At 35.0% G+C, this 14,670-nt stretch overlaps 1 protein-coding gene across 1 annotated transcript in view; it reads right to left on the bottom strand.

The window, feature by feature from the left end:
• Nucleotides 1–10,215: 10,215 nt before the first annotated feature.
• LOC109102360 (receptor activity-modifying protein 1-like) overlaps nt 10,216–14,670 on the bottom strand; it is a 7,067-nt gene continuing 2,612 nt past the window's right edge. The window contains exons 4-6 of the mRNA XM_019115713.2: nt 12,029–12,058; nt 11,685–11,853; nt 10,216–11,590 (exon numbers count right to left, since the gene is read on the bottom strand). Of these exons, the coding sequence (XP_018971258.1) occupies nt 11,341–11,590; nt 11,685–11,853; nt 12,029–12,058 (449 nt within the window). The 3' untranslated portion in view covers nt 10,216–11,340. The remainder of the gene's footprint in view (nt 11,591–11,684; nt 11,854–12,028; nt 12,059–14,670) is intronic.

Below are 14,670 nucleotides of genomic sequence, written 5' to 3'. Positions count from 1 at the left end.
GACACACATCCACTTCAAACCATTCCCTCATTCCTGTACATATGGTGGAATTATGACATAAGCTTCTGTCTTTATTTTCCATTCAACTCCGACTAGACAGTCATCAAAACAAACACAAGGATGTTAATGGAACATGGGAAAATGTCTCATCTGTAAGAAATGAGAATAGTGGTCTTTTTGATTGGTAGTAACATTTAATATTCATCTAAACATGGCGATTTTGGAGCAAACAACCACAAAAACATTTAATTTGCAATGGAACTTTACAGCTTATAAGTGTTTTTACAGTGAAACATTGCTCACTATTTCTGTCTTCATTAATGGTTGCTGTCCCAGCCTGTTTCCACACTTAATGAATGGTCATTGCAGATGACAGTGGAATTTTTATGGACAAACCATTTTTGTAAAAAGAACTGCAATCATTTTCATAAAGCAAATTGATTTATATGCTATTTTTTTTAATTGCTGAAACATTATTCCAAAAAGCCTCAAAATATGTATATATATCTGAATCATACATATCATGCATAGTTGGTGACTTTCACAGTCACTGGAATTTTCCTCATGATTTATTATGTATTGATTACTTAATTGCATGGCAGGGTAACTAAACTACATTATGTTTATATTCAGGGATGCACACATTTACAGCCAGCATTCTCCATTCTCCAAAACTCGAGGAGATGTTTGTATGCTCAGAGCCACTGGCCTGTGCTTTTGGCATTGTCCACCGAAAATGAAGATCACAACAGTGACCTTTGGCTGAAAATACCGAAGTAAGCTGCAATTTCCCCTGCTGATTTTGTTTACAAGAAGAGACTGTTTACAGGTTAACAGGAACAGTGTGCTTTTGGACAACTTTTATAGGTAAAAAAAAGTCAACAACAGGTGAGTCTCTACTATTTTCTTGTTTTATAGCTTTCTTAAACTCCTTGTAAAAGTCTGGCGCAATCTAATTACACAATCTAATACACAATTTGACTATTGCTATGGATAGAGGGATAATTTACACGATTATACATTGTTGCACAACCTCATTAAAATATTTCATACCGTAAACCTAAAACATGACATCTGGAGACTGTTGTATGCTTGTCAGTTGAATGGTTTAACATGCGGTCTCAGGATACTTGCTTTAAACACCACATCACTGAACATGCTTACAGGACAGAGGACAGTCACTTCAATTCAAGCATGGGTATTTAATGCAAAATCGCATTCCTAATACCTTATATTACATCCTAATATCATTTGTATGTTCTAGTGAACAACTGTAATGACAGTTCTATTATGACAACTCTCAGAAGATTTTAGCATAGTAATAGATATGACAATGTTAATGTATTTGGTCTTCGTTGCTGCCACTGCTGCTGCTGTTAGTTATTGCTATTGTTATAGATTATTGCTGCTGCTGCTGCAAAACAAGTACAAGAACTTGCTACTGCCAATGTATATGCCAATACAGTGCTGTGAGTATTTAAGACATACTGCTGCTGCACAAAGAGCATATATTATAACCCATGGCAGATCTATACAGGTGGAGCTGGGGAAGGTGAAGGGTTTCAGAGCATCAAATAAGAATACTTAAGTAAGAATACTTTCTAATTCACTAAATTTGTCTTCTCAGTAAAATGAGCTCCATGAGCCTCATGGCTTTTCTGTCCTGTTACTGGACCCTTCTAATTGAACGTAACGCATGAGCACGTCCCAAACCAAAACAGAAGGAAGGAGCAGATAGAGGAAGGGAAGGGCCATCTGAGGGTCAGAAACATAGACACAGCTTCCTTAGAGGCCTCAACAGCGAGCTCCACTGAGGAAAACATTGGTGGCCTTTATGTATAAGATGTTGTGGGAGGTGACTCACGACTGCGGGGATGCAGTGAGGAGATTGACTGTTTCCTCTAGTTGGATCCCTGCCAGCTCCACACTCTCAATTACAGCATTCGGCTGTAGTGCGAAAAAGCGGCCTCCGCCAGACAGGCTGAAAGCAGCAGCAATGCAGTGGTAAACCAGACGAAGATCACCTACACTTCCTCTGGCTTCTCACGCTGGAGCAAACTCAGTCTAGTCAAAATAATAGTGTAAGTTTCTGCTTGAGTTCTCAGACGACGTGAAAATATGCTCACATCAGATGGCGACCAAAACTGAAAGACAAAAAATTATTCTTCTCATGAACAGGAAACATTCTTATGTGGGAAAACAATGTGGTTAGCCTCCATAGAGGGCAGTCATTCCTGATTAAGCAATATCATGTTTATGCTAAGGATTAGGCTGCATGTAATTTGCCATACCGATATGCAAACTAACAGTTCATAATGACAGTTCAATAAACAAAGGATTAATTTAACATTAAGGTCAGACAAAATTGGGCCAGTTTGGATTTTTTTTACCAACCAATGCAAAAGTCCATGTGAGATGAAGACTTTTACCATTTCACATGAATACTTCAGCAAATCTTTCACATGTGTTTTCCAATCACACCAGCTAACTTTTCCATTTGTGCCAGCTTACAGTAAAAACAAACAAAACATCACATTACTCATTTTGTGGTTTTCACTGAGTAAAATCCCTCACAAATAATGAACATAACAAATATACAAAACAAATATGTAAAAGGTCTCACAGTTCATGCTCAGGTGCCTTTTACATTGTTTGATGTCTCTTATGATGAGCTCTGGCTGCTAAAGGTGGAAAATTATTCTCTAGCTAAATCACTGCTCCTGCCACTTCATTGTCTTTCATTACCCCCAATTTTCCATAACACCAACCTTCATCTACCATAACAAAAAAAAACAAAGAAAAAAAAACACATGAACAATTTAATGTTGATGGTTTACAGGAACTGAGATGGCCCGAAGGCAAAAGACTTAGTCATGATGATGAGCCAGTTTTCTTTTCTTAGGGTTTCAGAGGTTCTGAATACATTTCCCCTGAAGATTTTAAGACAATACCAGTAACTGACTGGACAACAAAAGTGATTTCATATGAGTTTCTGTCCAGCATTCTACACACAGACATTTTAGTAAGAGGTGCATTTATTTGAGGTAAGTCACTTCTTGACCAAGTAGTTTTTGTTTGACTGATTGGTCATGATTTTAAATAACATACAGCCTAAAATAAAATGTCTGTTAAAAAGTTTAAATTAATCAAACTTAAATTTTATTGAGCAAGGATGCATTAAAATAATCAAAAATAGCAGTTCAGACTTTTACGATGTTACAAAATATTACTATTTCAAATAAATGATTTTGAACTTTCTATTCATCAAATAATCATGAAAAGAATGCATCAGGTATTTTACAAAAATATTAAGCATTGCAACAATTTTTAACATTGATAATAATAATAAATGTTTCTTGAGCAGCAAATCGGCATATTAGGATGATTTCTGAAGGATCATGTGACACTGAAGACTGGAGTAATGATGCTGAAAATTCAGCTTTGCATCACAGGAATAAATTAAAATAGAAATAGGGCTGTCAAATGATCAATGATTAATCACGATCACATCCAAAATAAAAGTTTTGTTTACATAATATGTGTGAATGTGATATATATTTATTATGTATATATAAAATACACACACATGCAATATATTTAAGAAGAAATGTTATGTTTTATTTTAAATATATTTATATATAATATAAAATATAAGAATATAAATATATAAATGTATATACATGTAAATATTTTCATAATATATCATATTATATTTATATATATAAAAAAAAATATACCCTGTACACATACATATATTGTAAACAAAACTTTTATTTTGGATGTGATTAATTGATTAATCTTAACTTTATTTACATCTCAATATATATTAAAATAGAAAATTGTTGTTTTAAATTGTAATTATATTTTACAATATTACTGTTTTAACTTTATTTACAGTATGATCAAATAAATGCAGCCTTGGTGAGCATGAGAGGCTTCAAAAACATTTAAAAAATGACTCCAAACTTTTGAATGGTGTACTGCATTTTTTTTCAGATATGCTTTTGAGCTGGTAATAACTAAATTCATTGTGATTCATAGGACAGCTGCAGCTGCGTTAGCTACAGTGGCATAATTATATATAATTACAACAGCAAAATGTCTGCAGGGATTTACATGTTTTTGCAGGTAAAACCATTAAACCATTCTTAGAGGGAAACTGTAATAAACGTCAGAAGCATCTTGATTTAACTCTTCGCTACAAGAGAAAGGCCAGCAGTGATAATATTTAATAGCTTGTAGAATTGCAGAAGAAAAATAAAGTTTGTTTACTCTAATCTATTCATTCAAAAGTGCAGACTTTCACTGTTTGTGATCATAGCCTCTACTGTTTGTATTTTCTTATGCTCTAACATCACAAGAGTGGGAAGACATATTCTGTAACACTATGGCGATCAACAAACAGTTCCTAGCATGCCATTGGTGAAAGATATTTTCACCATATGGCATCCCACCCTCCCCCTCTGACCACTGCTGCCTGTCTGAAACCACAACGCCATGGTCATTGTCCAAATGAAATACACTGGCTCACCTCAGGCCAGACCGCATTTCACACCAGCAGAGCTGACAACACTCTGGCCCTCTCTATGGGTAATGGCTTGTATCAACAACAGTCTAGTCTGACACAGTGAAACACTGAACTCTGAGCTCCCTTAAACACCTTGGTCTGACATACAGTGCTTCATCTGATAACCGCATTCTTCAGCTCTTTAGTGAATTACAATGCTGGTTGTGCATTCCTGACAGACAGTTGAAGTGTTGAGGTGCTGCAGGGAATATGATTGTTCTTTTAAATAAAATGAATAATTAAATTGGCTGCATATTTTTGTATTATTTAAAAGAAACAAGCAAAACAAGCAAATATAATACACAGCCATAAAAAAACACTAATAAACAAATACAGTTTTCTTGTATGAAAACAAAGCATTTCAAAAGTATTGCTGCCATCTATTGGTGTAAACAGAGATAGCTACATCTTACGGATTTGCATGACAAGTCCGGCCTTCCTTAAGCCCCGCCCTCTTCAAACCTCTCATCCAATGATTTTCAAAACATGCATCCATTTTACTTTGTATCAGAGCATTTAATTCTAGGAGTTTTACAAGCTTTCATAATTATTAAATATGTTTTGTCATCTTTATTACTTATGTGAATTATTTTTATTTGTTTTGATAGATTTTGGAAGGAGAATACAGACTGTGTACTTAGAGGGATGGTCCAGCTGCAGTCAGGCCAGTATGAGTGTAACCAATCAAACTGAAGAAGACATGAAGAAGACTTTAAACATGATTATGGATATTAATGTATTTATATTAAAATAAATGTGTTTTAGTCTTCTGTGTCTGAAGTGACTTCCAGCTGGAAGAATAGTGTAAAAAAAACACACAAAAAAATCAAACAAATTTAAAAGTGATGTGACATGCAGCCAAGTATTGTGACCCATACTCAGAATTTGTGCTCTGCATTTAACCCATCCAAAGTGCACACACACAGCAGTGAACACGTGAAAACACACCCGGAGCAGTGGGCAGCCATTTATGCTGCGGCGCCCAGGGAAATTATTAGTATGAAAGAAAAATGTTGTAATGGTGAAAATGAGTTGTATGATTGTGTTATAGTTATTACATACGTAAATAAATGACTCCTTACATCATTAGAGTAGGTGAGAGGTTTGTGTTTCTTGTACAACCAGTCTGTAGTTTGGTTTTGGTTTCATTTCTTTCAAGTATTTAACACAGATTCTTTTACTCTAGTGTAGTGTTTTATCAATACAAGCTGAAGTTGCAAGCACATCTTTCCAAGGCTTTGCCAACATGGGAACACAAGGGCAAAAAAAGGATGAGAATTCCTTCAGTAAGTGTCTCTAATCTTTGTTTTCAGGTTATTATGAGATTTAAACGGATAGTTCACCAAAAAAATAAAATTCTGTCATCATTTAACCCTCATGTCGTTCCAAACCTGTATGAGTTGGTTTCTTATTTTGAAGATAAAATAAGATATTTTGAAGATTGAATTGTCAGAATTGTCATTTTTGGGGAAACTATCCCTTTAAGTTTTTTTTTTTTTTTTGCGCTAATTTTCTTTTCTTTCTTTAGAAGTTTGTAGTTCGATTGGACCTGTTTCTTCTTTTGTAGGAAATGGTGCCACAGGTGAGTAATGTACTAAACTATACATATGTGTTACAATAAGGATGTTTTCTCCCCATTATGTCCACACATGTTAGATAGTGTGTTGAAATCCTGCTGTTCCTTTTTTTTAAATAAACATATTAAAATGCACTCTGTTGTAACAGTGGTTTTGAAGTATTGGTTTAAAATAAAAATATATACCGCAATGTTTCTGTCCGTTTGGTAAATGGACATAAACACACTCTCCAAACAGTTACTGAAGTACATGTAACATAGTAAATGTAGAGCATTACTACCCACCTCTGGGAAGTGGCTCTGTCTTTGCTCTCTAAGCGCAGAAGTCTCTTTATGAATAGAAAGTACTCTGGAATGTACTTTTTTATGTTCATGTTTTCATATCTTTTAATTAATTGATATGTTGTCTTGTTGCCTTATTTTCAGTTTCATTTTTCACTGGTTGTTGTTGTCATGTGTTTCCCCATGTCCATGTATTTAAGCCCTCACGTTTGTTGTGTATTGTTTATGAATCTTTGTCAAGTTCATGTTTATGTTCAGGTTTTTGTTCATATTATTCATGTTCATGTTATGTTCAAGTCAAGTCATCATCATGTTTTAGTTTTGTATTTGTTTCTTTATTTCTATAAACTGCACTTGGTGATGCATTCTTTAAGTCAACTAAATTAGTCATAGAGTAAGAAATACTGAACATTATTCAGATTTTAGCATATTTAAGTGAAATATATTAAATTAAGTAAATTCATCAGTATTTTACAGACATGTTTATTTTTCCTCCCCAAGCTACTTGTGTTGTTGCCACAAAGAAACTGAATGTTTCTTCTTTTGGTAAGCCATATCATCATCCTTATCATAATCAAAAATAAGTAGGCGAAAATAATTCATTTATGATTTGGAATTATCATCAGTTTGGTTTCAGTTGAAGTTCAGTTGGCTGTTCTACTGTGTCTTTGTCTAAATTGACTTTGTTCTAATTCTTTAATTTTTCAGTTAAAGGAGGAGCATGTGCAGCTTTGGGTATGAATATTTTTCAATCCATTAATCTGAGCAACCAAAGAAAATTTTTCACCTTGAACATTGTTTCTTTGTTGGAATATTAGGTGGTACTGCAAAAGATGCAACATCCTTCATCCTTAACTCAGCCACAGGCTGCAACTCCACATCCAGTGGTCAGAAGTGATTCGACGGGAAACCAGTGTTGGAGATTCAGCAGCATTAACATGTACACGATATGAAAGCATAAGTGAAAATGCATTTATCTCTTTTGCCACCGTCTGTGATAAGAGCCTCAATAAAGACTCATTCAACTAGACATAATGTCTTTTGGATTGTCTTGCATTTTGTGAACATTAAACTGAAGACAAATAATCTATTATTTTGGTTGAACCATGTACCATCATTGACAAAAGCATAAATAAGAGCAGCAAAGAATAGCAGAAAATGCCCTAATGATGACATACACCATACACTCTTAAAAATAAAGGTTCTTTACTGGCATCAGTGGTTCCACAAAGAATCGTTACCGTCCAAGGAACCTTTTAATTCCACAAAAGTTTCTTTACATTAAAAAAAAAGGTTCTTTATATTATCAAAATGTTCTTCACTCTAAGAAAAACTGGTTCTTTTAAGAACTCAAAGGTTCTTTGGGGAACCAGAACTGGTTCTTCTGTGGCATCATTGTGAAAACCCCCTTTTGGAACCTTTATTTTTTTAGAGTGTACATGCACAAAGATCAACAAGAGCGCAAACTGACACTGAGAGAGTAATAGTTTAATAACAAATATTAATAAATATCTCTTAAGCTTTTAAATAACTTAACCACTGGGTGGCAGCAATATCACATAAAAGCTTTCAACATCCGTTCCCTTTCAGTCCATTGAATTAAAAAGTTTTTTAAACCTATCTCCTTATAACTAATCATTTTTAAACAGAAACATGAATTAACAAAATAGTGTTCATAACTTCAAACCAGGACAATCAAAATATATTGAAAAGTTTAGGCCTACTTGGAAACGCTTTCAAATTAGGTTTTATATAGGCTAATCAATGTATCCAATGTGAATTCCGTGTGTAATAGTTTTAACGGAATAAAACGGGTCTGTCAGAAGCTCGTGAGCAGGGTTGTACAATGCAACTGTAAAATCTTAATTGCATAAGTTGCTGGCCAGGGAAGGGTACAGATGTGCATCTGTGTTTTGGATCAGTGCCTGGGATCTGACAGTGAGAGCTGGCAGTAATGAAGGCCTACAGCATCTGGCCAGCTGTGAATGGCTGAATGGTTAAGATGTGAGGTGTGTCCTCTCCCACGGGACCTGTGAGACTGACACCGGATTGGATGAGCTGCTGGAGGAGGGCTGGGCCTATGGAAGGCCTGACCTGAGCTGGAGGAGAGCAGCCGAAGAACGAGACAAAGCAGGAGGAGGGTGATTACTCTTGTTCCCACCACACCCTGCCAAACCGAGTCCCCACAAACACAAGGTTTCACTGAAGACTTTGAGTCTGTGTTTTACAGTGGAAGAGACTCACATCTACAAAATGTTGTACAGAGTTAAGGCATTCGGCGGTATAAAAACACATCTTAAACTACCCTTACCAAAAAGTAGTAGAAAGTTTATTTTATTAAGTATACTTAAGTAAAGTTCAAGTATATTTTTAAGTATACTTTATGTAGTAAGTATACAAATGTCAGTGTACTGGTACTATACTTGTAAATGTACTGTTTCAGTACTCATTGGGACTAAATTGGCCCACTTTCTAGTATATAAAAGTATACATTTTAAGTATACTTTAAGTATAACAGTAGCAAACTTTCAGTACACAACTAGTTTACCTCTATGTTTGTAGTTTGCACTGCAATTATACTAAAAGTTACCTTATAGGTATACTGATAGTTTACTAATTAAATACTTTGTACACTTTGAAGTATAGTTTCAGTAAACTACTAGTTTAGTAGTTTTAAACTGCAAGTATACTCAAATGTTTTCTTTAAGTGAACTTTACATCATACTTTTAAGTATACCACTATGTCCCTATTTAGGTTTTAATTTGTATATATTTTGTTATAGGAATATCTGAACATACAAAACATCCAAAGAAAGAACAGGGTATCTGCTTTATTCTAGCTCAATTTAATATGGGTAAGATTCATAAAAAATAAAAAAATAACATTTTGAACAAAAAGCTGAAAAAAGACTATGAATTGAATTCAGAATGATAATCAAAATGTAGATGGAGTCGATCAACACCCCAAAGCTTGACTGTTATTATTACCTCTTCATCGGTCGACATTTTATTCCATAATATTAGTTTTGATGCTGTTTCATGTCAGATGATCGTGTTAGATTACATGTGTTAGTATCTGGTGTTTCTTTTTCTTCTTCACTTGTGTTTTTTTTCTGTACAGAAGATGTGTACTAGCGCCCTCTACCGTATAACAATGAAAACACGGATTCTAGGAGCACAAGTATAGCTCAAATATATTTTAATAAGTATGCCAAGTATGACTTTTTGTAAGTGTCAAGTATACTTAAATGAGGAGTACATAAAGTCCTTTTCTGAGAAGTACATAAAAGTAAACTAAAAGCATACTTTCCTATTTTTAAGTTTTAAAGAAGTATACTAATAGCACACTTGAATAAACTTATTTTTCGTAAGGGTAGTTTAAGTTTAAGGTTTTGTATTGCTGGCCAGACTGCCTGGGAGACCATATTAAACCAGTTTAGGATGGTTTAAGCTGTTTTTTCCCCTTTTCTTTAGAATTTCAGTATTTCATTCTATATACAAATAAGATCTTGTACTTTTAATTGACTTTAACAGAGTTCACTGGAACATGTTAGACAATCAGCTTTCTTACTCACTATCCCAGCTTTTTCCGCTCTTAGACTCCAACATCCACCCTTCTGACTAAAGTGTGAGGGGAATTTTGAGCTTGAATATTTGAGCTCTCTGTCACAGACAAGCAAGTAACATGTAGCTAGCTTTTCTATGTTAGGAGGCACAACAAAATATGATATATTATTAACACAGAAAACCACAAAACAAGGACACTTTTACTAAAATCACAACGAAAGACTCTAGGTAAAATGTGGTTTAATTATTTAAAAACATGTCCAATCGAAGTAGGAGGTGAAGTATAAAATTGTAAAATAGTTTACAGGCTCTTAAAATGGTTGGTCTATAAAAAAAAAAAAAAGAGAACAATCTGCAGACTTAAGCTTGAAAATGTCCTTCATAATCAATTACTGAAATAATTATAAAACACTAATGTCAGTCTCTTTCGTGTGACTACACTGATACAGTAATTATATAGTAAGCAAAGTATAATGCAGTTCTGTTTGAGTGGTACAGTAAAATTAACATGAACAATGCAAGTGGACATTACAATCTATATAAATCTCCATTTTCTGACATTCCCTTCCCTCTTAAAAGTTTACTTTTCAGAGTCACCTCATGTCATTAACTTACATAAATAAACAGTTATTTATTAAGCTGCCTATTGAAATGGGTGGCTTTCAGTCGGCTTTGTTTCGTCATGCATTCAAATTGAGTCATTTATGCTTAATTCCTCAATAGCTGTCATAATAAATTTAAAAAGTCAATCGTTATGACTAGTGTCAAAATAGAAATGAAATCACAAAGATGTTACACTAATTGTCAGCTAAACAGCTCTTGTCACCTAACTAACATCAAAATCTACATTAAAACATGGGTTAAAGACTACTTACAGTGCATAAAGTGGACACCCAAACAAATTTGTGGTTCTGCATTGTTGTTTTGTACATTTGGTTATGTACACAATTTGTCTGAATACTGCAAATTAATAATTTTTCCATTGCTATTTCACATTTCAATGGATTATGTATTTACATCCTGAAGACAACAAAACGTTTATGTGCAATTTGGAGATAATAATGCTGTGAAATATCGGTAATGCACATTAGCTGTATGTTAATGATAAATATACATTTCTAACCATCAATTATTTCATTGAAATACAGTAAAATTTTCCAGTCAGAGATCACCCCCAGAACAAATGCTCATCGTCCATCCTGGTTTAGTCAATCCTGGAGACGGCCAGGTGCACATTTACTGGGGAGCGTTGAGTCAGGAAATTATCCCGGGGTGGGATACCATCTTGGATGAAGAAGAAACAGAGCAGAAGGAGGAATAAGAATAAAATCTTCTTGCACCTGGACGTCTAGGACCTCCTGTCTCCATTTTTAGTCTTGAAAACAACTAGGACCACCATAACAGGGATTAAGCATATGGGGGTCATGACAAGGGCAAGGATGATGCTGGGAGGGGGGTCTCTCAGTGCCTCGGTGGGGCATTCTTGAAAATAGGTTTTGTGGATTTTCACAAATGTATGTTCAACCAACTGATTCGGCCAGGGAAGCAGCAAACATTCAGCAATAGACTCCGTACACACAGTGAAATTGTTGTATGCACTGCCAGAGAGACAGATGGAGAAAAAAAGTCACCAACTACTATCAAACACATCTAGTATTATATGGCATTTGATAATGAATCCTTAGAATGTACCTTTTTACATTTTCCAATGAACACCAGTCGGTACTGTTCATGGACCCCATATCAGCATTAAAATTATATTCACACAAATGCAACAGCAGTTCATAGCATTCTTGGGTTCTCAAGTTACTGTTCACACAAAATGAACAGTATGTGTCACAGTTGATCTTGTTACCACAGCCTATGATGTAAACAAAATGAAATAAATAATGAACTTTGATGTAAGTTGACGTGAATCATCCTGTCATGCATAATGGAGCTGTCTGTTTATCTTAAGTGTCACAGTCAAGCTGATACCTACAGTAATTATCTTAGTTCATTAACATAAACTTTCTTATGATAACAAATGTACATACCAAATGTTCCTCCATCTCCGTAGCCAGGATCTAAAAAATATAAGTACTGTAAATAAATACAAACATAAAGATATACACAAATATGTAAATATAATTAGGCAAAATGTGCACATGATGTGTCCAAACATGTTGCAATGAAATGCAACTCTCTTCCTTTGGTTATTAAAAATAATAACAAACATGACTTGCTTCAGTAAAAAGAAGAAAAAAAGGACAAAAAACGACGACTTATAGCATTCATCCTATTAGATCGTTTGTGACCATGTCATCTGCATCCTTCAAAGCATTTGTCATGGACTGTATACAGTGTCTAATTCAGGTTAAATGAGAGCTGAAGTTTTCGCGCGCGCGCGCACACACACACACACACACACACACACTTACCACAGATAACAGACAGTAAGACGCCTAAGAAGCTGAACGATAGCCTCATATCAGAGCAAACGAGCGCTGGCGAGCTGGTCTCAACCCGCCGCTGAATGTGTCTGAACTTTTGGAAGAACGCGAGGCACAACAGGAAACGCGACGGGTGGAAGCGTGATGCGCCGTCACCACATGTGCAGTCACGGTTACCAGATGTTCAGAAAGCTGCTGACCGAGAACGCTTTAATTTTCCCACGTAATAATGCTCCACCTCTGGCCGCCTTTCTCTCTCTCACTCACTCTCTCTCTTTTCTAGTCAGTCTTCAACTGGAAAAAAAAAAAAAAAACCCTAGACCATTCACTGACTTAAATATTAAAATATGAAACTAACACGTGTTTAAAAAAGAGTATTCAGCGATAAAAGTGCTAATTTGTGTATTTGTTTACTTTAAATACCATTAATTATAAAACTCATGTTTATCTACAACCTTAAGTTTACTTCTGTCTCACAGTAAGCCTTATTCACGCTACATCGTAGCGTAGCTCTTGGTTAATTTAGAGTTGATGAAAGCATCAACTTGCATTCAGACTGATTCATAAGCAGTGTTGGGGAAAGTTACTTTTAAAAGTAATGCATTACAATATTGCGTTACTTCCTAAAAAAGTAACCAATTATGTTACTTAGTTACTTATTATTGGAAGTAATGCGTTACGTTACTTTTGGGTTACTTTTTAAATCTGGGCTGGGCTTGCTTGTTTCCTATTAATATAAAACGTTTTTGGCATATGTAAAAGCCCTTTGGCACCAAAAGCCCCAGGCTGGAGGAAATGTAAATTCATGTCTGTACAGTAGAATGCAGAAGAAGAAAGTTCAACACAAAGTTCACAAGAAGAACAAATGTTATTTTATCTTGTGTAATTTCTGCTTATTAGTATGGTTGAACTGGACTATTGTAGGTCAGCAGCAAATTGGTTAATAAAATGGAATTAAATACATAAAGGATATTTGTACTATTTAACATAGGCTATTTAATTATTGCAGCTTTCAGTCATATTCTGAGTTGCTTTTAATTGTTTTTATTAATTTTGAGGAAAACTAAATCTGTTTTATTTTATTTTATTCATTTATTTATTTTTTTAGTGTGTGAGTGAGATGAATTAATAGAACTAAAGTAACATCTTACTTCCGATTTCTCTCAACATGGGGACAGGAGAGCTTTCAGTCAATAAATGGGAAAAAAAGTAACTGGCCTTACTTATTTGAAAAAGTAACTCGGACATTTTCTTGTATATTAAAAAGTTATGCATTTTTTTACTAGTTACTTGAAAAAAGTAATCTGATTACGTAACTTTACAGGTTGTGTATGCCCCCCCTTGGGATGCAAATTTACTGTGATGCCATGTACATGCATATTGTGTGTCCAGTCTGTATGCATGTGTGAGTGCTTGAAAACCATAATACAGAATTTTTAATTGATTTTTTTAGATCTGTGTGAACAGGGGTCATTTTGACATTTGTCATCTATATGCAAAACTTTTCAAAAATGCAAAGGAAAAACGTATCTGTTTTTAGTACATTGTTGTCATGTAAACATAGTAGTGGTGTTTTGATGAGTAGTAGTGGAAATGTCAGATTATTTTTGTAGTACAAAGATTGCATGTTCGAGGAAAGTTTCACAAGCTCCACAAAAGTCCTTTGGTATTTTTGTATTAATGGAACTGTTTCTGCATAAGAACCAGTTCCCAGTTCCAGTCCTGACTCTTGAAATGATAAAGCACTGTTGTGTTTAAAGATTGCTGTTTCCCTGAGGCGCGGATCTTTTCTGGGCTGATGCACATCTGCAAACGGGTCTTCCCCTTTAGAAAACACTCTATTTCTCTCAGGTTGATTCCTCGTCGGCTCAGTGGCTCTGATTTATTTGCGTTTTTTGCATCTGTTTCCAAACAGGAAACATAAGTGAACATTTAGGGGCAGAGCAGGGCGGCTTGATGGAACGGACACTTTTAAGAAAAACGGGGTCATATTAAACAGATCGAGTTCGGGAAACGATATAATCAGAGTTTGCCATCTGTGCTCGAAGGGCTGCACTTTTGGTTTGAGCCCAGCTGTGATTGAAACAAACTCTCAGCTCACTCACTTCAAAGGGAGAGAAAGAAGTGAATCCAGGGCCGAGGGAGGGCTGGAACAAGTTTATATAACACTTTTGGGCTTGTGGATCTCATGTTGACCATGTGAGACTGTCTTAAACCTGTACCAATAGATTAATTCTACCAAAAAG

The sequence above is a fragment of the Cyprinus carpio genome, chromosome B3, assembly GCF_018340385.1.
Source record: "Cyprinus carpio isolate SPL01 chromosome B3, ASM1834038v1, whole genome shotgun sequence".
NCBI lineage: Eukaryota > Metazoa > Chordata > Actinopteri > Cypriniformes > Cyprinidae > Cyprinus > Cyprinus carpio.
This window is presented reverse-complemented; position numbering and strand designations above follow the sequence as displayed.